The sequence below is a fragment of the Taudactylus pleione genome, unplaced genomic scaffold (assembly GCF_031769625.1).
Source record: "Taudactylus pleione unplaced genomic scaffold, aTauple2 ptg000430l, whole genome shotgun sequence".
Classification (NCBI taxonomy): Eukaryota; Metazoa; Chordata; class Amphibia; order Anura; family Myobatrachidae; genus Taudactylus; species Taudactylus pleione.
The window spans coordinates 1,280,402-1,302,631 of NW_028284832.1; the positions used below are offsets into that span (position 1 = coordinate 1,280,402).

Consider the following 22,230-nt stretch of genomic DNA (forward strand, 5'->3'; position numbering starts at 1 on the left):
GCCTCACCCACACCTCCCCACAATAAGTATAACATCTGCAGCCAAACATGAGTTAGCATAGATGTTTCTATGGCCAAATTATTAAGGCACAAGTTATAGCTAGTACCAAATATCCTTACATGTCACTTGTCTGGCAGTATTTGGCTATATTGCATCATGCTCCTCACCCTGGGAGTGAATGCAGTGTGAACAGCTGGCAGCAGTACCACTAGTGCAGGATGGTACAGTGCTCTCAGTACATCCTTTGTTATAAAAACACTCACGCGGGACAGTACAGAACATTTTTTTTATTAACAGTTCAAAGGAAAGTGTTACTTTTTCTTCTCCACATCCTGTTCTGCAGCTTCCTTTGCTCTCTTGGCACGGATGCCGAAGAGCCTTGCGTTGGCCCGTGCCATACGCAGACTGGCAAAGGCTTTGAAGTTCTTCTCGTCCTCAGAGATGACTCTTGCCTTCTCTTTCTTGTAGACCTAAGAGAAACAAAATGTTGGATGGGTCCAGGTAACAAGCTATGGATACATATGTCCTCTACAAGTAGAATGCACATTTTTCATAAAGTAAATTTGACATAACAAAAAGGGTGCCCCATTGCAATTCAAAACCACCTGGCTTGTCAGGTGAGCTAACAATTACAGCACACAATACAGAGGGAAGTTTGGAACCCCATCTAATACACCATGTGTGGTGGTCAGTAGGGCAGGGAGTTTGTACTAGAGATAGCCATGCAAATGCTGACTGAGGTTATCCTTAAAATCTGGACTGTAATGGCAGAGGTTGGGAACCTCTGCTCTGAGCAGTAGATATACTAAAAGTATTTTAAAAATGAAGTGGTTCTGTCCATCATTTCTCAGTTGCATTCTAGATGATAGCAACTAATCCGATTCTATGGGAAACACCTCCTGTTTGTTTTAGAAGCTTTAGTAAATCTACCACTTAAGTCTTTTAATATTGGATATATCTTCAAAGCAGAACAGGTAAATTCTGTTAGCAATAGGAAGCAGAACTGACGCCAGTATAGTGTAAGCACTTATCCCTCCCTTACTGAGGTTTAATCACAACTAGTTCACATTTAGATTTACTTTCAATTAAACTGATCTGATGCAGTGTTCGTAATAGCTAAAGCAGATTATGCCGGGTAGGGCTGAAGGGTCAGGAATCCCAACATTGTGGGTAGAATCACAGGTGAACAAATCTTCCCCTTCAGTACCTAATGGAACACAAACTAAAGGTCCATATTCAATTTGGAGCGAAGAGCTTTTTGCGTGTTTTTGGCAAAAACTTTTCGCTGATGACATCATTTTCACCTGTTTTGATTTTACTCCGTATTCAATTTGGAAGACTTTCCACCTAGGCGGAAAGTAAATGCAATGTAATAGGCGAAAAAGTTTCACCTATGAATACCTGGCAGAAAAAAGTGCAGAATTGGGGTTTTGGGGTGCAATGTTGCGGGAACCCCTGTGCAGCTTTCAGACAGTCCCCCAAAAGGTAAACTGTCAAAATTTAAACACAAAAAACACAAGTACACCCCAAAAACCACTTTTATTTTGGGGGCAAAAATAAAAAGTTGGGGGCCAAAGATTAAAAAGTAGCGAACTTGACTCTGGGGGGGTCCCCAAGTATGCCCCAGGTGTATTTTTTCATTGCAGGTGCTTGCGGAAGGTGGATTTTTCAAGTTAACTTTAAAATATGCTGATCCCCATTTTCAAGTACTCCAAATTTGCTGGGATAAGTTATTTTCTGCAAAAAACCCTCCAGAATACTATTCTTCACCACTTATACAAAAGCACTATTTAGCAGCTATTGAGCCCATTTAAAAACACCAAATACCTTCAGCAAGCCAAATCGGGGGTTACCATAGGGAACCCCCATGTCAGAGCATCTTTTGGGGGGTGTCAGGCCGATTTCCCCAAATCTGACAGTACTTTCCACTTTAAGTGTCACCGGGTCCAGTTTTCACCTACTTCTAAATTGAATACAGTGATACACGCGATACTTTTCCGCCTGCAAAACAAGTGACGTAGGCGAAAAAGTATCGCGGCTCGCCTCAAATTGAATACAGGCCCAAGTATTCTGGCCACAGATGTCACCTACAGATGTGTCCACATAAAACCATCCTCATTTCTTACCTAGCCCCGTTTGGCGCATCCCACCAGATACTTTCACAAATGATGCGTTTTACATCACTAATGCAACAAAAGCACAAGGCATGGTTATCCCGAATACTGATGCAGATAATTCTGTAGCTTGTGTGCGACTCATTCGCTAATTTGGGGAAAGAAGGTGAATGACAGAGACCCAATAGGAGCCATCTTTGTGCTTTATCTGCAACTTTTTTTTACCAATTCATACGTGACAAAAATACTAATCCTAAGTACCTAGGGCACTATAAGTGCATGTGTGTGTGACTACAATGCAAGAAAGGTGCAAAATTCAGGAAAAAAAAAATATGGAGAATCACCTCCAGTGTCAGTGATTCTTAGTCACGCCATACGGCGCTAAATTTACAGGTGTATGAGGACGCGTCAATATAAGGACAAGCATACTAGATTGCCAGTGCTGATCTATGAAGAACAGAAGTTTTTAAAAAATACAAACATTTCTGCAGGGGTGAGTGAGACTTCCAAGCTAACTATGAAATAGGGGCGACCATAAGCGCAGCCGATGTGTGAACTGCATTGCTCCCAATAAAATCAATGCCATCGAGCACAATGTCTGAAGACCCAAAGTAGGATATATTGTCTATGGAGTCCAACATTAGATTTTCTGTCCAAGCTTAGCTAAGCTTCCTGCTGAAAGTAGCATGACCTCGGTGTGCTACAGAACTGAAGAGCGCTCTGGCGATTGGTCACGTTAACGTACAAGGGAGTAGAGTAGTGCAGCTGTAGGCTACATGTGGTGGTCGCTGTGGAACTACACATCCCAGAGTGCCCTGCTACAAGCATGCCCTAAAGGCAAAACTGCGACTGGTCAGTGTAGTTTTACATGTTGCATACAACTGGTTTAGTGAATGTTCAAACATTAAGAAAACTCAAGATTTCACCTGCCTATTATAAAATGGCACCTGAGGAAAGCAGCTGGAAAGTATTACTGGGGTGTTTGACCAAAGACACACTGACAGAATATGCATAGAAAGTTATAGAAATTGCCAGTTTCATTGACCAAACTTACGTTGCGGATTGGCATGATGGGGCCGGTCAGCTGTGTGGCCATCTTTAACTCTTCCGCCTAAAAAATAAGGGTTTAAAAAAGGAAATATGGTTAAGACAGATCTGTTTGCTTTCAAAACATATACAGAGCTTTAGTCTACAGTCATCAGCTGGAAAAGGGTTCAAACTCAATTCATCACAGGGATACAGAGATTCCGGAGAAATTGTCATCATCTGACTGTGCAACACCTTGTATGCAGGCATCCATGAGCCTCATGTAAGGAGGAAACTACCCAACTCAACCAGTAGAAGAGGCACCACGTGAATCAGCACCAGCAGTTTTGAGCGGTGGATGCCAACACAGCCTGCATGCATACACAACAACATAAACCGGGGTAAGCGGACCGATACCAGTATATGACTTACAGAGGCATCTCCCTTCTTAGGAGCAGAGGGTTTGCGTGGGAAGATGATCAGTTTGGAGCGGTATTCCTTCAGCCTCTGCACGTTGGTCTGCAGGGATTCTGTAGATTTGTTGCGGCGACGGTGATCCACGGATATGCCAATTGTGCGGGCGACCTTCTTGTTTATGCCAGCAGCCTTTACAAGGGAAAAATAAACGTAATTAAAAAAAAAAAAAAGCCCACAAAACACTGTAGGTAGCAAACGAGTCATTAAAGAGGAACAATCAGCCATCAGAATAAGGGGTTCAAGGTAATCATCACGGAAATGCAGAGATTCCGGAGTGAGTCATCACGCGGCTGACAGAAATGGCGCAGAGGGGTCTAGAGACTATGCCACACTGCTGCAGGACCAACTGATAAAAAGTACAGACAAGCACCAGGCAAGATTACAAAGATCTATGGTCCATATTAGGTTTTCTATAATATCACAGGAGCCCTTAGGGTCTTATAGCCTGTATTAATGCTACTTAGTCCCTTTGAGATACTCACCTTAAGCTCCTCCAAGCTGAAGCCTCTACCAGCTCGTAGCTTTGTGTGATATCTGATGGTTGGACACCTCACCACCGGCCTGACTGGACCCGAAACAGGTCTTGGAGCTATCAAACGGGCTTTGGCTTGCCGTGCCTTGCGCCTACATGGGAAACATTATACAAAGTCAGTGTGGAGTAGAGGTACTGCAAGATCACAAGACAAATTAAAGCAATGATTACGAGATAAAAACACTGGTAGACATAGGCAACTTGTGACACTCCAGCAGCTGTGGAACTACACCTCCCAGCATGCCAGTTTTGCAAACAGGAATGCCAACACTGTAGCAGAGCATGCTGGGAGGTGTAGTTACACAGCAGATGGGGGTTCACAGGTTGTCTGTCCCTTGCTGCAACACATTCTACAGTCATCAGCTGAAAAAGGGTTCAAACGGAGATCATCACAGAACATGCAGAGATTCCGGAGAAATTGTCATCACCTGACCGCAGGCAGCATGTATGCAGTAATATAAATGACCGATCTGCTGCGCTGGCCTAATCTGCGGCATTTAACTCACCGGCGGATCTTCCTGGCGGGCTGGTTGAACCAAGTGGCCACTCGTCTCTGCCAGTCCTTGTGAAAGTGTGGCTTCAGGATCATGCCATTCCTGCTGGGGGCCATGGCTGCTTATTCCCTGCAGAGCAAAAAAAAAAAAAAAAACACATGGAAGACCTCAAGGAGACACCAGCGGCATAAATCTAACACACACACACACACACAATATATACACACACATACATATGTATATTACATACAAAGTATATAACGTATTATCATTATACGCACACATAGCTATCAGGGCCCCCTGTCCAGTGCCCGACATTAGGCAGAGGCAGCTATCCCCCTGCAGCACCGCAGACCTTACCCGGCGCTGTGCCCCCAGCCGGTGTGCCGCACATTACACTCCCCAGCACCGGGCCCCTGGCACAGAAGATAACCAGGGGAACCCGGTAAACCTGCGCCGCATAGTCCCACAAAAGATACGCCCGTGCGCCGGGGAGCATACCCCAGCCCTCCCCGGTCCAGACCGGGCACCGGGTGGGTGAGGATGGCACCGGATAGAACCGACCCTGCTCGCGAGTGCCACAGACATACCTCCACAGGGGAAAATGGCCGAATAGAAAGAAAGACGGCCACCGGTGCATTATGGGATATGAGCCGCTCAAGCCAATCGACAGCGAGACATGCCAGCAGCCAATGGGGAGATTGAGAATAAGGGTTTCACTTCCGCCAGGAATAGCAGCGTGATGAGTGGTGCCCATATCAAAGATGGCGGTGTTGTACTGTGTATGCTTCATTTATTTACAGGAGGCGAAGTCAGTCATAAAAGAAAATACTCTGCCTGGTCACATGTATAACAGCACAGATTCAAGAGATATTTAATTTGCACAGGAACCATTTTGGCAGCGTTGCTGCTGTCTAGGGGGTAGCAAAGAAGTGCCTAACCATAACATATTCACAGCATTGGTTCTACGGTCCTGATGCTCAATTGCCCAGGTCAGCATTTGACATAGTCCTACTATTTTATAGTGTTTATCATTAGGCCATATTTGTGGTGTATTATTATTATTAATAATAAATTATTATAATCATAGTTACTCTCCTTTAATGTTGGATCACGCTTTGACATTGAAAAATAGATGTGTCTATAGCCGTGATTATTAGACTGTAAGCTTTTATGTCAGACCTAGCAGCTTTCTGTATAGCTATGTCACCGAGGGTCCAAGGACGCAAAGTGTTTAAATAGCCAAAGAACTCCATACTCACACCAAACCGGTGATAATGATCATTATTTTCATATGTAGGTTGCAACACAGTTATTAACTGAAACAGAAACAGCTGTATAGGAGGCTTAAAACTGGGTGAGGAACAGCCAAACTACTATAAAGGTGAGGTTGTGGAATACAGTTTTATGTCACAGGACATACACCATGACAAGACTGAGCACAGCAACAAGACACAAGGTAGTTATACTGCATCAGCAAGGTCTCTCCCAGGCAAAGATTTCAAAGCAGACTGGGGAATCAAGATGTGCCGTTCAGCTCTTTTGAAAAAGCACAAAGAAATGGGCAACGTTGAGGTCTATAGACGCAGTGGTCAGCCATGGAAACGTAGTGCATGAGATGAAAGGCACATTATGCTTGCTTCCTTTCAAAATCAGAAGAAGTCCAGCAGTGCCATCAGCTTGGAACTGGCAGAAACCAGTGGGACCCAGGTACACCTATCTATTATGGCCAAAAAGCCATACCTTTGCTGTGGAAACCAGGCCAAGCGACTCAACTATGCGCGAAAACCTACGAACTGCGGTGCAGAAAAATGGCAGCAGATGCTCTGGACTGATGAGTCAACATTTTAATATTTGGCTGTAACAGAAGGCAGTTTGTTCCACAAAGGGCTGCAGAGCGGTACAATAATGAGTGTCTGCAGGCAACAGTGAAGCATACTGGAGGTTCCTTGGGGCTGCATTTCAGCAAATGGAATTGGGGATTTGGTCAGGATTAATGGTGGCCTCAATGCTGAGAAATACAGGCAGGTAATTATCCATCATGCAATACCATCAGGGAGGCGTCTGATTAGCTCCAAATTTATTCTTCTGCAGGACAACGACCCCAAACATACAGCCAATGTCATTAAGAACTATCTTCAGTGTAAAAAAAGAACTAGGAGTCCTGGAAGTGATGATATGGACCCCAGAGAGCCCTGATCTCACCATAATCGAATCTGTCTGGGATTACATGGAGAGACAGAAGAATTTGAGCAAGACTACATCCACATAAGATCTGTGGTTGGTTCTCCAAGATGTTTGGAAGAACCTCCCTGCCGAGTTCTTTCAAAGACTGTGTGCAAGTGTACCTAGAAGAATTGATGCTGTTTTGAAGGCAAAGGGCGGTCACACCAAGGGGCCTATTCATTGTGATATAATTATCATCACTAGTGATAATTATGTTTTAAACTCGCTGCAAGTTTAAAAAATCTTTTGTAGACACTCATTATGCATCTCTAACAATAGTATCACTTCCGAAAAGCTGCTCTTTTTGCAGAGTCAGCTTTTTGGAAAAGTGATACTTTTACCCTGCGGCTGAGGTATCCACAAGGATCTCCTCACTGCGCTACCTTTCCATGAAGACGCTGAGTGCCGCTAGTTGGTACTGATAATATATATATATACAGTCAGGTCCATAAATATTGGGACATTGACAGAATTTTCAGATTTTGGCCTCTATTCACCACCACAATGGCTTTGAAATGAAACAAACAAGATGTGCTTTAACTGCAGACTTTCAGATTTAATTTGAGGGTAATTACATCCAAATCAGGTGAACGGTGTAGGAATTTCAACGGTTTCTATATGTGCCTCCCACTTTTTAAGGGGCCAAAAGTAATGGGACAAACTAAACAATCCTAAATCTAACTTTCACTTTTTAATACTTTGTTGCAAATCCTTTGCAGGCAATTACAGTCTGAAGTCTGGAACGCATAGACATCACCAGACGCTGGGTTTCATCCCTGGTGATGCTCTGCCAGGCCTCTACTGCAAATGTCTTCAGTTCCTGCTTGTTCTTGGGGCATTTTCCCTTCAGTTTTGTCTTCATCAAGTGAAATGCATGCTCAATCGGATTCAGGTCAGGGGATTGACTTGGCCATTGCATAATATTCCACTTTTTAGCCTTAAAAAACTCCTTGGTTGCTTATGCAGTATGCTTCGGGTCATTGTCCATCTGCACTGTGAAGCGCCGTCCAATGAGTTCTGAAGTATTTGACTGAATATGAGCATATAATATTGCCCGAAACACTTCAGAATTCATTCTGCTGCTTTTGTCAGCAGTCACATCATCAATAAATACAAGGGAACCAGTTCCATTGGCAGCCATACATGCCCACACCATGACACTACCACCGCCATGCTTCACTGATGAGGTGGTATGTTTTGGATCATGAGCAGTTCCTTTCCTTCTCTTCTCTTCCCATCACTCTGGTACAAGTTGATCTTTGTCTCATCTGTCTATAGGATGTTGTTCCAGAACTGTAATGGCTTTTTTAGATGTTGTTTGGCAAACTCTAATCTGGTCTTCCTGTTTTTGTGGCTCACCAATGGTTTGCATCTTGTGGTGAACCCTCTATATTCACTCTTGTGAAGTTTTCTCTTGATTGTTGACTTTGACACATATACATCTACCTCCTGTAGAGTGTTCTTGATTTGGCCAACTGTTGTGAATGGGTTTTTCTTCACCAGGGAAATAATTCTTCTATCATCCACCACAGTTGTTTTCCGTGGTCTTCCGGGTCTTTTGGTGTTGCTGAGCTCTCCGGTGCGTTCTTTCTTTTAAGAATGTTCCAAACAGTTGATTTGGCCACACCTAATGTTTTTTCTATCTCTCTGATGGGTTTGTTTTGATTTTTCAGCCTAATGATGGCTTGCTTCACTGATAGTGACAGCTCTTTGGCTCTCATATTGAGAGTTGATAGCAACTGATTCCAAATGGAAATGTCACACCTATAATCAACTCCAGACCTTTTACCTGCTTAATTGATAATGAAATAACGAGGGGATAGCTCACACCTGTCCATGAAATAGCTTTTGAGTTGATAGTCCCATTACTTTTGGTCCCTTAAAAAGTGGGAGGCACATATTGAAACTGTTGTAATTCCTACACCGTTCACCCGATTTGGATGTAATTACCCTCAAATTATATCTGAAAGTCTGCAGTCAAAGCACATCTTGTTTGTTTCATTTCAAAACCATTGTGGTGGTGAATAGAGGCCAAAATCTGAAAATTCTGTCAATGTCCCAATATTTATGGACCTGACTGTATATATACATACACACACACACACACACACACACACACACACACACACACACACACACACACACACACACACACACACACACACACATATATGTGTGTATGTAAATATATATTTTAACATGTATATTTTACATATATGTGTATATATATGTGTGTGTGTATATACATATGTATGTATATAGAGTAAATATATAATTAAATATATATGTACATGAAAAGTAATAGATATCATATATATCATATATATCATATGTATGAGGTATCTGAGAATAGGGAGGGAGCAGGGGATAGAGGGGGCTCACAGAGCTCACCGGAGGACCCTGGCAGCCTTGCACTGTGCTGCATCTGCTGACTGGTTGTAACGTTGGAGGAGGCGGGCCGCGGAGGAGATGGAGCCGTCAGTGGTGACGGCTCCGGGCTCTGCAAAGGCTCATGGGAGGAGCTGCTGCGGCAGCTCCCTCAGCCATCTTTTTTTTTCTGTGCAAGCTGCCTGATCGGAGCTTAAAGTTCCAAACACGGCAACAAAGCCCTGGGGCGGGGGGGTCAATGAGTGACGGGCAAGTTGAGCAGCCGCCGGCCACCAAAGGCATTAGCCCAGCGGGACCTGGCTCAGAGTCCTGGCGGCAGGCAGCTCAGTGAAAAAAAAAAAAAGGTTAATTAGGAGGATGTGGCCGGAGACAGTGTGTGGGGGCCCCGTTTGTGTGGGGCCCCAGGACGACCGCCCCTATCGTCCATCTTATAATCCGGCCCTGTCCGTAGCTATTCTCAATTGTGTATTTTTCTTTTATTGTTCCGTTGCAAATATTGGGAGATATGAAATAATATCTTGATGAATCCTTTACAGGACGTATGACTGCGCCTGGCATCTTATCCATAACATGAATATGTTTAAGGGATAAATCTTTCTAAAACCATATCCCTATATAGGAAAGGTTGAAAGGGGAATAAGTTGAATTCTATGCAATGTATATTCAATAGTTTGACGCATTCATACCACTATTTTCAGTCTGGTTTCCAGTAATAATTTTTATTTTCATAATCTTTTATGGAAAAGAAGACATTATTATATGTTTTCTAAAACAGTCTCAGAGCAGCAGCCCCGGCCCTCAGACCTGGTTTTCATTGCAACTACACATTAATATCACAGTATTATAGATATCAGTATTATTCCCATGATATTGTCAATCCCGAATCTCTCCAGAATATGGATACAGGATCTCTGGGTTGGCCATCCCTGCATTATAGCCATATAGCCAGAGTGGTGTAATGAAGTATTACTGACAGCTCCTAAAGCTGGGTACACACGTGTCCAATCCTCAGGAGATCAGACTCCAGATCAGACTGTTTGTACAATCTTACTGCAGACCTGGTGGCAGATTCTACATCCAGTCTATGCATACTGTATGTAACACATTTACAAAAGCAAAATTATTAGGTGCTTGATTGGAAAATCTCTCTCTGCCCAAAACAGCTTTGATTTGGGCCCGGTCATTAAAATTACACATTAGCAGTTATTCTGCATTGTTCCGGAGACCCCACTATGAATAAACAAGGGTCTTGTCCTCTCCTTCTGTTTTACCACCTGAATTCTTATATAACTTTAATCATCTGAGGGGTGTCCCGTGCATACACCATAAAATTATAAAGCATTCTAACGTAACCATAATATCAATAAAGACTCGGAGACATAAATTTGGCAGAATCATTTGTTAGCTATTTATTAAACACATATAAGGAATATATAAATGGTTTGGGCATGGGAGACCGACAGTCGGGATGCTGGCTGTCAAAATATAGACAGTGGCATCCCGATACTCAGATTCCTGACAGGGGCTGAGTAAGTATTGTAACCCCCCTTCACCCTCTAGCTCTAACCCACCCTTCCTGCAGCCCAACCCTAAAACTCCCTGTTAGTGCCTAAACCTAACCCTCACTCCTCAGTGCCTAACCGTTACTTCATCCCCGGTAGTGCCTAAACCAAACCCTCCCCATCCACAGCCTAACCCTAACCTTTCCCCTCCCACAGCCTAACCCTAACACCTGTGATGCCTAAACCTAACCCCCCCACAGCTAAAAGCTAACCCGGCCCACTATACTTACATTGGGGATGCCGGCTATCGGGATTCCGGTGTCGGCATCTCAACTGACATCAAGATTCTGGCACCGGTGTTCTGGCCACCGTCGGGATTCCGGCACCGGGATTTCGACTGCCAGCATCCCGTGCGGCACTCCAATAACTACATCCCATTTAAATAAGCTATAGTAAGGTCCTATAGTAACCAGGTTGGCCTGCATGCACGGGCAATGGACGATATCCAAATCATACATACGTGTCCGCACATTGCAGGTCATTGGTGGGTTGGAAGGGACCAAAAAATGCACAATATGAACGATAACAATATGATTGATATCGTTATCGTGCATTTTAGTCGTCCCGTGTGTATGCACCTTAAGGAGGGAGAGAAATAATAAAACATTCAATTATTTTTAAATTAAAACTTAATGAACAGGAGAATCTGCCAAAAAAAAAATAATTGAGGAATTAAATGCTAACCTGATCAAGACAAGCTTCAGGGCCAATTAGAAGCAACATAGAGACACATGAGGGTAAAGGAGGAATAAGGAGGAGAACATAGTAGGAGAGTGGGGGAGGGGAGGGCATGACAGAAGAGCAAGGATAACACAAGTAAACTCGGCCGGAGGTAAAACCAAAAACCTGCTGAGGGACATAAGAATTCTAATTATTATTGCCAATTAACCGAATTAAGCCGAATTAAGTCCGTCAGTTCAGGCAAAAAAAGGCCAAATCCCTCCAGACTTCCGCTGCCAACAGCGACAAGTAGCTAGTCCCCGAGTAGGGTAGACAAGGGGGAACGAGACACACAAGACAACAAAGACATAGTAATTACCCACTGCTTCCCCCTCCACCCACTGCCTCTCCCTGTCACCCTCTACCTCTCCTGTCACCCTCCACCTCTCCCTGTAACCCTCTACCTCTCCCTGTCACCCTCTACCTCTCCCTGTCATCCTCTATCTCTCCCTGTAACCCTCTACCTCTCCCTGTCACCCTCTCCCTGTCACCCTCTACCTCTCCCTGTCATCTATCTCTCCCTATCACGCTCTACCTCTCCCTGTAACCCTCTACCTCTCCCTGTCATCCTCTACCACTTCCTGTCATCCCCTACCTCTCCCTATCATGCTCTACCTCTCCCTGTAACCCTCTACCTCTCCTTGTCATCCTCTATCTCTCCCTGTCACCCTCTACCTCTCCCTGTCACCCTCTACCTCTCCCTGTCATCCTCTACCTCTCCTTACTACCCACTGCCTCTCCCTACCACCCTCTACCTCTCCCTGTCACCCTCTACCTCTCCCTGTCATCCTCTACCTCTCCCTGTCACCCTTTACCTCTCCCTGTCATCCCTACCACTCTCTGCCCCTCTACCTCTCCCTATCACCCACTACCTCTCCCTGTCATCCTCTACCTCTCCCTACCACCCACTGCCTCTCCCTGTCATCCTCTACCTCTCCCTGTCACCCTCTACCTCTCCCTGTCACCCACTACCTCTCCCTGTCACCCTCTACCTCTCCCTACTACCCACTGCCTCTCCCTGTCACCCTCTAGCTCTCCGTGTCATCCTCTACCTCTCCCTGTCACCCTCTACCTCTCCCTGTCATCCCTACCACTCTCTGCCCCTCTACCTCTCCCTGTCACCCTCTACCTCTCCGTCACCCTCTACCTCTCCCTGTCATCCCTACCACTCTCTGCCCCTCTACCTCTCCCTGTCACCCTCTACCTCTCCCTGTCATCCTCTATCTCTCCCTGTCATCCCTACCACTCTCTGCCCCTCTACCTCTCCCTGTCACCCACTAACTCTCCCTATCACCCTTTACCTCTCCCTGTCATCCCTACCACTCTCTGCCCCTCTACCTCTCCCTGTGACCCTCTACCTCTCCCTGTCATCCTCTACCTCTCCCTGTCACCCTCTACCTCTCCCTGTCATCCCTACCACTCTCTGCCCCTCTACCTCTCCCTGTCATCCTCTACCTCTCCCTGTCATCCTCTACCTCTCCTTACCACCCACTGCCTCTCTCTGTCACCCTCTACCTCTCCCTGTCATCCTCTACCTCTCCCTACCACCCTCTACCTCTCCCTGTCACCCACTACCTCTCCCTGTCATCCTCTACCTCTCCCTGTCACCCTCTACCTCTCCCTACTACCCACTGCCTCTCCCTGTCACCCTCTACCTCTCCCTGTCATCCCTACCACTCTCTGCCCCTCAACCTCTCCCTGTCACCCTCTACCTCTCCCTGTCATCCTCTATCTCTCCCTGTCATCCCTACCACTCTCTGCCCCTCTACCTCTCCCTGTCACCCACTACCTCTCCCTGTCATCCTCTACCTCTCCCTACCACCCACTGCCTCTCCCTGTCACCCTCTACCTCTCCCTGTCATCCTCTATCTCTCCCTGTCATCCCTACCACTCTCTGCCCCTCTACCTCTCCCTGTCACCCACTACCTCTCCCTATCAACCTTTACCTCTCCCTGTCATCCCTACCACTCTCTGCCCCTCTACCTCTCCCTGTCACCCACTACCTCTCCCTGTCATCCTCTACCTCTCTGTCACCCTCTGCCTCTCCCTGTCATCCTCTTCCTCTCCCTGTCATCCTCTACCTCTCCCTACCACCCACTGCCTCTCTCTGTCACCCTTTACCTCTCCCTGTCATCCTCTACCTCTCCCTACCACCCACTGCCTCTCCCTGTCACCCTCTACCTCTCCTTGTCATCCTCTATCTCTCCCTGTCACCCTCTACCTCTCCCTGTCACCCACTACCTCTCCCTGTCACCCACTACCTCTCCCTACTACCCACTGCCTCTCCCTGTCACCCTCTAGCTCTCCGTGTCATCCTCTACCTCTCCCTGTCACCCTCTACTTCTCCCTGTCATCTCTATCACTCTCTGCCCCTCTACCTCTCCCTGTCACCCACTACCTCCCCCTGTCATCCTCTACCTCTCCCTACCACCCACTGCCTCTCCCTGTCACCATCTACCTCTCCCTGTCATCCTCTCTCTCCCTGTCACCCTCTACCTCTCCCTGTCACCCACTACCTCTCCCTGTCACCCTCTACCTCTCCCTACTACCCACTGCCTCTCCCTGTCATCCTCTACCTCTCCCTGTCATCCTCTACCTCTCCCTGTCACCCTCTACCTCTCCCTGTCACCCTCTACTTCTTCACAACTGCCCTCTTCCTCTACATGGCACTCACTGCCATTTCCTGTCACCCTCTCCCTGCTACCTATAGTCTCTCCCTACCACCCCCTACCTCTCCCTATCACGCTCTACCTCTCCCTGTAACCCTCTACCTCTCCTTGTCATCCTCTATCTCTCCCTGTCACCCTCTACCTCTCCCTGTCATCCCTACCACTCTCTGCCCCTCTACCTCTCTGTCACCCTCTGCCTCTCCCTGTCATCCTCTACCTCTCCCTGTCATCCTCTACCTCTCCCTACCACCCACTACCTCTCTCTGTCACCTTCTACCTCTCCCTGTCATCCTCTACCTCTCCCTGTCACCCACTACCTCTCCCTGTCACCCTCTACCTCTCCCTGTCATCCTCTACCTCTCCTTACTACCCACTGCCTCTCCCTACCACCCTCTACCTCTCCCTGTCACCCTCTACCTCTCCCTGTCATCCTCTACCTCTCCCTGTCACCCTTTACCTCTCCCTGTCATCCCTACCACTCTCTGCCCCTCTACCTCTCCCTATCACCCACTACCTCTCCCTGTCATCCTCTACCTCTCCCTACCACCCACTGCCTCTCCCTGTCATCCTCTACCTCTCCCTGTCACCCTCTACCTCTCCCTGTCACCCACTACCTCTCCCTGTCACCCTCTACCTCTCCCTACTACCCACTGCCTCTCCCTGTCACCCTCTAGCTCTCCGTGTCATCCTCTACCTCTCCCTGTCACCCTCTACCTCTCCCTGTCATCCCTACCACTCTCTGCCCCTCTACCTCTCCCTGTCACCCTCTACCTCTCCGTCACCCTCTACCTCTCCCTGTCATCCCTACCACTCTCTGCCCCTCTACCTCTCCCTGTCACCCTCTACCTCTCCCTGTCATCCTCTATCTCTCCCTGTCATCCCTACCACTCTCTGCCCCTCTACCTCTCCCTGTCACCCACTAACTCTCCCTATCACCCTTTACCTCTCCCTGTCATCCCTACCACTCTCTGCCCCTCTACCTCTCCCTGTGACCCTCTACCTCTCCCTGTCATCCTCTACCTCTCCCTGTCACCCTCTACCTCTCCCTGTCATCCCTACCACTCTCTGCCCCTCTACCTCTCCCTGTCATCCTCTACCTCTCCCTGTCATCCTCTACCTCTCCTTACCACCCACTGCCTCTCTCTGTCACCCTCTACCTCTCCCTGTCATCCTCTACCTCTCCCTACCACCCTCTACCTCTCCCTGTCACCCACTACCTCTCCCTGTCATCCTCTACCTCTCCCTGTCACCCTCTACCTCTCCCTACTACCCACTGCCTCTCCCTGTCACCCTCTACCTCTCCCTGTCATCCCTACCACTCTCTGCCCCTCAACCTCTCCCTGTCACCCTCTACCTCTCCCTGTCATCCTCTATCTCTCCCTGTCATCCCTACCACTCTCTGCCCCTCTACCTCTCCCTGTCACCCACTACCTCTCCCTGTCATCCTCTACCTCTCCCTACCACCCACTGCCTCTCCCTGTCACCCTCTACCTCTCCCTGTCATCCTCTATCTCTCCCTGTCATCCCTACCACTCTCTGCCCCTCTACCTCTCCCTGTCACCCACTACCTCTCCCTATCAACCTTTACCTCTCCCTGTCATCCCTACCACTCTCTGCCCCTCTACCTCTCCCTGTCACCCACTACCTCTCCCTGTCATCCTCTACCTCTCTGTCACCCTCTGCCTCTCCCTGTCATCCTCTTCCTCTCCCTGTCATCCTCTACCTCTCCCTACCACCCACTGCCTCTCTCTGTCACCCTTTACCTCTCCCTGTCATCCTCTACCTCTCCCTACCACCCACTGCCTCTCCCTGTCACCCTCTACCTCTCCTTGTCATCCTCTATCTCTCCCTGTCACCCTCTACCTCTCCCTGTCACCCACTACCTCTCCCTGTCACCCACTACCTCTCCCTACTACCCACTGCCTCTCCCTGTCACCCTCTAGCTCTCCGTGTCATCCTCTACCTCTCCCTGTCACCCTCTACTTCTCCCTGTCATCTCTATCACTCTCTGCCCCTCTACCTCTCCCTGTCACCCACTACCTCTCCCTGTCATCCTCTACCTCTCCCTACCACCCACTGCCTCTCCCTGTCACCATCTACCTCTCCCTGTCATCCTCTCTCTCCCTGTCACCCTCTACCTCTCCCTGTCACCCACTACCTCTCCCTGTCACCCTCTACCTCTCCCTACTACCCACTGCCTCTCCCTGTCATCCTCTACCTCTCCCTGTCATCCTCTACCTCTCCCTGTCACCCTCTACCTCTCCCTGTCACCCTCTACTTCTTCACCACTGCCCTCTTCCTCTACATGGCACTCACTGCCATTTCCTGTCACCCTCTCCCTGCTACCTATAGTCTCTCCCTACCACCCTCTACCTTTCCCTATCATCCTCTACCTCTCCCTGCCACAGACTGCCTCTCACTGGCATTATCTGATTCTCCCTGCCACCCTCTTCCTCTACCTGTCACTCTCTGCCTCTCCCTACCCCCCACTGCCTCTCCCTGTCACCCATAGCCTCCCCCTGCCATCCACTGTTTCCCCAGTCACCACCTGACACCCACTGCCTCTCACTAACACCCTCTGCCTCTCACTGTCACCCAATGCCATTCTCTGTCACCCTCTCCCTGCTACTTATAGCCTCTCCCTACCACTCTATACCTCTCACTGTCACCCTTTGCCACTCATTGTCACCCCCTGCCACCCTCTCACTTTCCAGTCACCCACTGCCACCCTTTGGCTCTCATTGTCACCCTCTGCCACTCATTGTCACCCTCTGACACCCTGGGCCTCTCCACATCACCCTCTGCCTCTCCCCATCACACTATACTTCTCCCTGTGCTGCTCTCAGGATGTTTTCTTCCTCCTCTGGATGTAGCAGCTCTAGAGCAGTGAGCAGGAGGGGACTCCGGGCTGCTGAGGAGGAGGATCACACAGATGGCAAGCTGGGATTGGACGCCCAGGATATGTTCTTATTGCCCAGCCATGGTGGATTTTGCGCTCTCTCCTCCATGCAGGATGACTGTCGTCTCTCATCACCTAGTATAATAAAACTGTAAGTTAGATGAGGCCACACAAGTGATTCTGAGGGTCATAATCAGCTCACAGGCTGTCAGATGCTCTAGAATAATGATACATCTTGTGGGGCCCAGAATCTGTTCTCTGGGCCTCTGGCTGCCAGATATGATTGTCTGGGGCTTATGCAGAGTGTTATTATTATAAAAGGCATGTGCAAAAATAATGTATCTCTGCCTATACCAGAGCCTGAGATATAGCAGATATCACAGACGGGACGTAGTCAGTGTAGGTCGACATTTACAATGTTGACATTCTGAATATCGACACCACAATGGTTATGATGTCAACATTGTTAAACTGTCATTGACATGGCCAATGATGACAATATGACCATGTCGACATTCTTGTGCTGACATGATTAATGACAACATTATGACTGTAGACCTATCATACCACCATACCGCACCCATCACAGACATCAGTAACATGGCTAATCTCTCTCCGCAGACATAACTCCCCATCTTGTGTGGGAATAAGTTTTGCTTAAACACGGTGACAACACTGATAGTCTATACCCGGGGGACAGACAGCATCTTCTGCAGAGCAATGTGACACCTGAGTTATCAGCTAGAAAAGCTCAGCACCAGCGCTCTGCAATAGTTCCTATTGGCTATAGGGAAATGCTGGGAAATTGTTACCATGTATAATGAGGAAAATGTTCCCTGTTACATGTAACCTCACTGATACACGTGTGACCTATTCCCCAGTGACAATATGCCCAGCCCTGTATGCCAATGCTTTACCCTATACACATTCAGGGCATGATGCTGGTATATAATAAGGGGCCTATTTATCAAAGAGTATTTGCGGGATATTGCCCGGGGAAACAAAAAAGTTTCTTCAGGAAAATGTATCAGGAGAAGGTTCTGTTTGCAGTCACTTTACTTTTACACATCATAGGAGCAGACCCCTACCAGAGCCCATGTCCCTGCATGTGTATGTAATGTATCCTGGTACATAATGTCTTATTGTCATGATAAGAAATTATAATTAAAACCAGATAACTAATAAATGGGCCCTTTGGAGAGATCCCCATCTACAGAGTGACAGCTTTGTTTTGTGTAACGTTCCTCAGTGTTGGGTAGAGGTTCATTGTTTTACTGAGTCTGTCTTCTTCATAGTTATTATCATTTATTTATATAGTGCCACTAATTACACAGCGCTGTACAGAGAGTATTTGTCATTCACATCATCCCTGTCCCATCGGAGCTTACAGTGTCGGCAGCCAATTACACTACCAGTACTTTCTTGGAGTGTAGGAGGTAACACGAGTACCTGGAGGAGAACCATGCAAGCAACTGAAGAACATAAAAACTCTGCACAGATACAGGGCTGGTCAGGAATCAAACTCATATCCCCAGCGGTGTGAGACAACAATACTAACCATTGTGCTACTATGTTGCCCAGTTCACACGTAGAGAATTCCCCACTTTACACTGATGAGTATAAAACAAGGAAGCACAGCCTGTCTGTAAGTGGGATTCTGTCTCAGCTCTTCAGCCTACGCTGAATACCCTGTGTGTAGAGCATTGGCCATATCAATGGCTTTCCCAGAAACAAGATGAGTCTGAGTATTATCATGCTGTAACTATATTGTCATACTGTAACTATATTGTCATACTGTAACTATATTATCATACTGTAACTAGCAGGGACTGAAAAGACTGAAAACATTTTATTCATCTTTCAATAATGTTGCAGCTGATTCAGAGAATCCATAACTTGCACAAAGCACAATAAATATGTTATTCCCAAATGCTCCAGACCTTCATCTTGTTACACTGCTCAAGGGCGCTGGTGTGTACATAAAGGGGCCTATCCATTAGCAGACTTTCTGCACGATGAGACCAAAACCAGGAGGTTTTGGTCGGAACGTGCAGAAAGTCTGCTAGTGGATAGCTGGCAAGGACCAGCGATGCGCGTGCACCCCCTGGGTCCTTGCCGACCCCGACTATCTCTCCAACATGCCGGTCAACCTGACGACAGTCGTCAGGTTCGGCATGTCAGGAGATAGGAAGACGGACGTGCAGCGGCAGCACTGAAAAGACGTTCAGTGAACGTCTTTCAGTGCCACTCAGCACCCGGCAACTTGAACGTCTGAACGCTAGTCGTTCAGACCTTCAAAGTCTATAAATGGATAGGCCCCTTAACTCTGCCATATACCGCACCTATACACACATGTATCCAACACTCATTGTACCGTGTTACACACCTCGTCCAGTTCTTCCTGAGTCACAAATGTTCGGTGCTGCATTCTGTGCCACAGGACGTCCTTCACCTTCCAGAATCTCTTGAGTAGTGGTCTAAAGCGGACAGTCTGGCGTTCCATCTGCTGGTGATCCTCCTCCATCTGGTTTGCAAGATACCTACAGAAACAGACCATGAGGAGTAAGGTTTGTGCCGTATAGTCACCAACTACAGCTAGATGTATGAGGACACATCTGTACATGTCTGCACCAGGCCCAGTACATGCTCAGAGGAGAATGGGGCCTCTAGATCGGTCAGTAACTATTACAGCTCTGGATGCTTTCTCCATGGTGGCTGGGTATTGCTCAGCTGTCACTGTGATAAATGAGTGAGGAGTTAGGCCCTCATTCAGAGTCGATCGCAAGAAGCGATCGCTCACTCTGAATGAAGGCGGGCACTACCACCCACAGCTTAGCTTGCGATCAGGGTGATGGTTGCGATGGCCCCCAAATGGCAAGAGTTCCACCCAGCAAACGGGGCAAGCTGTCAGTCAACATCGACAGCTCGCCCCGTCTGCTACGAGACCCCTAGTGACGGAGCACCCGTCGCTAGCCGGGTCTCGCGCATGTGCACGACGGAGCCGGCTCCATCGTACGCATGCTCTGTGGGGACCATCGACCCGGTTGAGAGCGCATCGGCGCTTGCGACCGGGTCTGAATGAGACCCTCAGTGTGATAAGAACATCATTACTGCCATGATAAAGAGTGATAAACATGAGAGGTACGGCCGTGGGCAGTCTCTCAGTGATATATGCCCCAGTGTCCTGCCCGGTGTGACAGCTATGTGCTTTTCTTATACAGCAAATTGGGGAGAGATAGGGAGAAATCTTCCTCCTATGTATTAAACCATCTAAAGAGTGGAAAAGTTGTCCAAAGAAACCAATCAGCTCCTAGCTAGCATTTATCAAGTATACTCCATAAAATAATACAAGCTGATTGGTTGCTATGGGCAACTTCTCCACTTCTGAACTCCTACAGTCATTAGAAGGTTTGATACATCTCTCATAGGATGGGATGTACCAAGTATTACATATACTATGTGATACATCCTGCTCCCTATCACATGCATACTGACATGTAGTAACACCAGTATGCATCATTACTTACCTCCCAGGACAGCTCTTCTGATGTACAGCAAAGTGCTGACTTCCGGGTTTATGACCCATGAGTCCTATTGCACATGTGTGACCGGGGGCCTGAGCTTGTGTAATCAGCCTTTGGTTCCCTCTCTGTGTAAAGTATCCCATAGGCTCCTATAGGTAACGCAACCTACAGAATGCTCAGACTATCATGCAGGAGCTCCGGAACGTTTCTCACTCATAGTTTCTGTATAATGTGGGATATATCATTTGAACACATTGGTATAAGTGTAATAGTCTGTAATTTGTCAACAGTGCAGATTTTTCATTGATTTTTCCACTAGACTTAAAGTGACAATTTTCTTAAAGGCAAAACTGACCTGGAATAGGTTTACTAATACATTTCTGCTTTAAATCCAACTGCATATATCAACAAATCACATCCTATTATATTGGCCCTGTCTCCTTTATTATGTGGACAGTAACTAGTATTTATGTCAGTAAATAACCTATAACTTATTATTATTATTCCGTTGCGCTTTACAATTGGAAACATTTATAGCACAAAACAGGGTAATAACAGACAGACATAGAGGTAAGAGGGCCCTGCTTGCAAGCTTACAATTGATACACAAGGATAGGTGCTATATATATTGCAATTTGGTCCGGCCAGAATGCAGAGTTTCTTGGTGGGCTCCATGATCCAGTCACACAGGAATGTCGGCCAAATGTCAGGACAATGTGAAAGAAAGACAATATGTGAGGTTATGTGTGGACTGTGAGAGGGGATGTAATAAGACATGGAAGCTATGAAGGTTATGTGGTCAGTTCTGGAATCTGATAAGCTTGTCTGAAGAGGTGAGTTTTTAGGGAACGCTTGAAGGATTGAAGACTAGAGGCAGGGTCGGACTGGCCCACAGGGGTACAGGGGAAATCCCGGTGGGCCCCACTGCCTGAGGGCCTCACCTCTACTTTTAATGTCAATATTCAGACAGTGCACTCGAATTATACAATGTTACTCTATTACAGGGTCAGTTACCTGGTAGAGCAGGACCATGGATGAACAGACCATGCAATGTAGTATCCATGTTGTCTGCATGCTATGTCCTCTATAATGGCTGGCCAAGCATCCATGTTGGCTGGCCACACCCCTTAAGGATGGGCCCCTACCACTGCCTTTCCTGGTGGGCCCTTCATGCCCCAGTCCGACACTGACTAGAGGTAAGTCTTATTGTGCGTGGTAAGGCATTCCATAGAGTGGGTGCAGCCACTTGGCTAATAAGTTCTTCGGGGATATATCTCCAGCTGTAACTGACCAATCACAGAGGGGAATACTTACAGTGCGCTGTAAAAATTGAGCCAGGTGTATTCACTGACAGTCAGGCCGGATCTCAGGAAATACACCAACACCATGGCCAGCAGGTACTAGGATAGAAGTAGCAGTTATATAGTCAGAATGGAGAAACGCGTGTGTATGTACATACCTCAGCAATCCTATTTCCCACTTATTACACACTACTGAGTATGAATATAAGGAGATAGTAATAGATAAGTAACAATAACATAAATACCTTGTCTGACATTTCCTTGCAGCTGTATAACTCCAGGAACCTCTTGGTGCAAT

General features: G+C 47.2%; 2 protein-coding genes and 3 non-coding genes across 5 annotated transcripts; all 5 read right to left on the reverse strand.

The window, feature by feature from the left end:
* Window positions 1-267: 267 nt before the first annotated feature.
* RPL13 (ribosomal protein L13) lies at window positions 268-5,312 on the reverse strand. Its single transcript, XM_088447359.1, has 6 exons — window positions 5,234-5,312; window positions 4,656-4,772; window positions 4,100-4,241; window positions 3,573-3,746; window positions 3,169-3,225; window positions 268-470 (listed from the first exon to the last, which is right to left on the reverse strand). The coding sequence occupies exons 2-6, from the start codon at window positions 4,757-4,759 to the stop codon at window positions 312-314; spliced, it is 636 nt and encodes a 211-aa protein (XP_088303485.1). The 5' UTR covers window positions 4,760-4,772; window positions 5,234-5,312; the 3' UTR covers window positions 268-311.
* On the reverse strand, window positions 3,291-3,379 carry LOC148506059 (small nucleolar RNA MBII-202). The gene has a single exon (XR_015869821.1). It is a non-coding gene; the product is annotated as a small nucleolar RNA MBII-202 (small nucleolar RNA).
* Window positions 3,826-3,902, reverse strand: LOC148506060 (small nucleolar RNA MBII-202). Its single transcript, XR_015869822.1, has one exon. It is a non-coding gene; the product is annotated as a small nucleolar RNA MBII-202 (small nucleolar RNA).
* LOC148506061 (small nucleolar RNA MBII-202) lies at window positions 4,491-4,574 on the reverse strand. Its single transcript, XR_015869823.1, has one exon. It is a non-coding gene; the product is annotated as a small nucleolar RNA MBII-202 (small nucleolar RNA).
* Window positions 5,313-17,086: 11,774 nt separating the features above from the next.
* LOC148506062 (speedy protein 1-A-like) lies at window positions 17,087-22,019 on the reverse strand. The gene is made up of 3 exons (XM_088447324.1): window positions 21,946-22,019; window positions 19,494-19,647; window positions 17,087-17,242 (listed from the first exon to the last, which is right to left on the reverse strand). Exons 1-3 carry the CDS (start codon window positions 22,017-22,019, stop codon window positions 17,087-17,089), a joined length of 384 nt encoding a protein of 127 aa, XP_088303450.1.
* Between the last annotated feature and the right edge of the window lie 211 nt (window positions 22,020-22,230).

Excerpts from the sequence above, each read along its gene's own strand:
- RPL13 (XM_088447359.1), bottom strand. The coding sequence starts at position 4,759 with ATGGCCCCCAGCAGGAATGGCATGATCCTGAAGCCACACTTTCACAAG. Across the intron at positions 3,747-4,099 it reads TCAGCTTGGAGGAGCTTAAG|GCTGCTGGCATAAACAAGAA; the intron begins GTGAGTATCTCA and ends TCCCTTGTAAAG. Across the intron at positions 471-3,168 it reads CCATCATGCCAATCCGCAAC|GTCTACAAGAAAGAGAAGGC; the intron begins GTAAGTTTGGTC and ends TGTTTCTCTTAG.
- LOC148506062 (XM_088447324.1), bottom strand. The coding sequence starts at position 22,019 with ATGGTGTTGGTGTATTTCCTGAGATCCGGCCTGACTGTCAGTGAATAC. Across the intron at positions 19,648-21,945 it reads CTCAATTTTTACAGCGCACT|GTATCTTGCAAACCAGATGG; the intron begins GTAAGTATTCCC and ends CTGTTTCTGTAG. Across the intron at positions 17,243-19,493 it reads CTCAGGAAGAACTGGACGAG|GTGATGAGAGACGACAGTCA; the intron begins GTGTGTAACACG and ends TTATTATACTAG.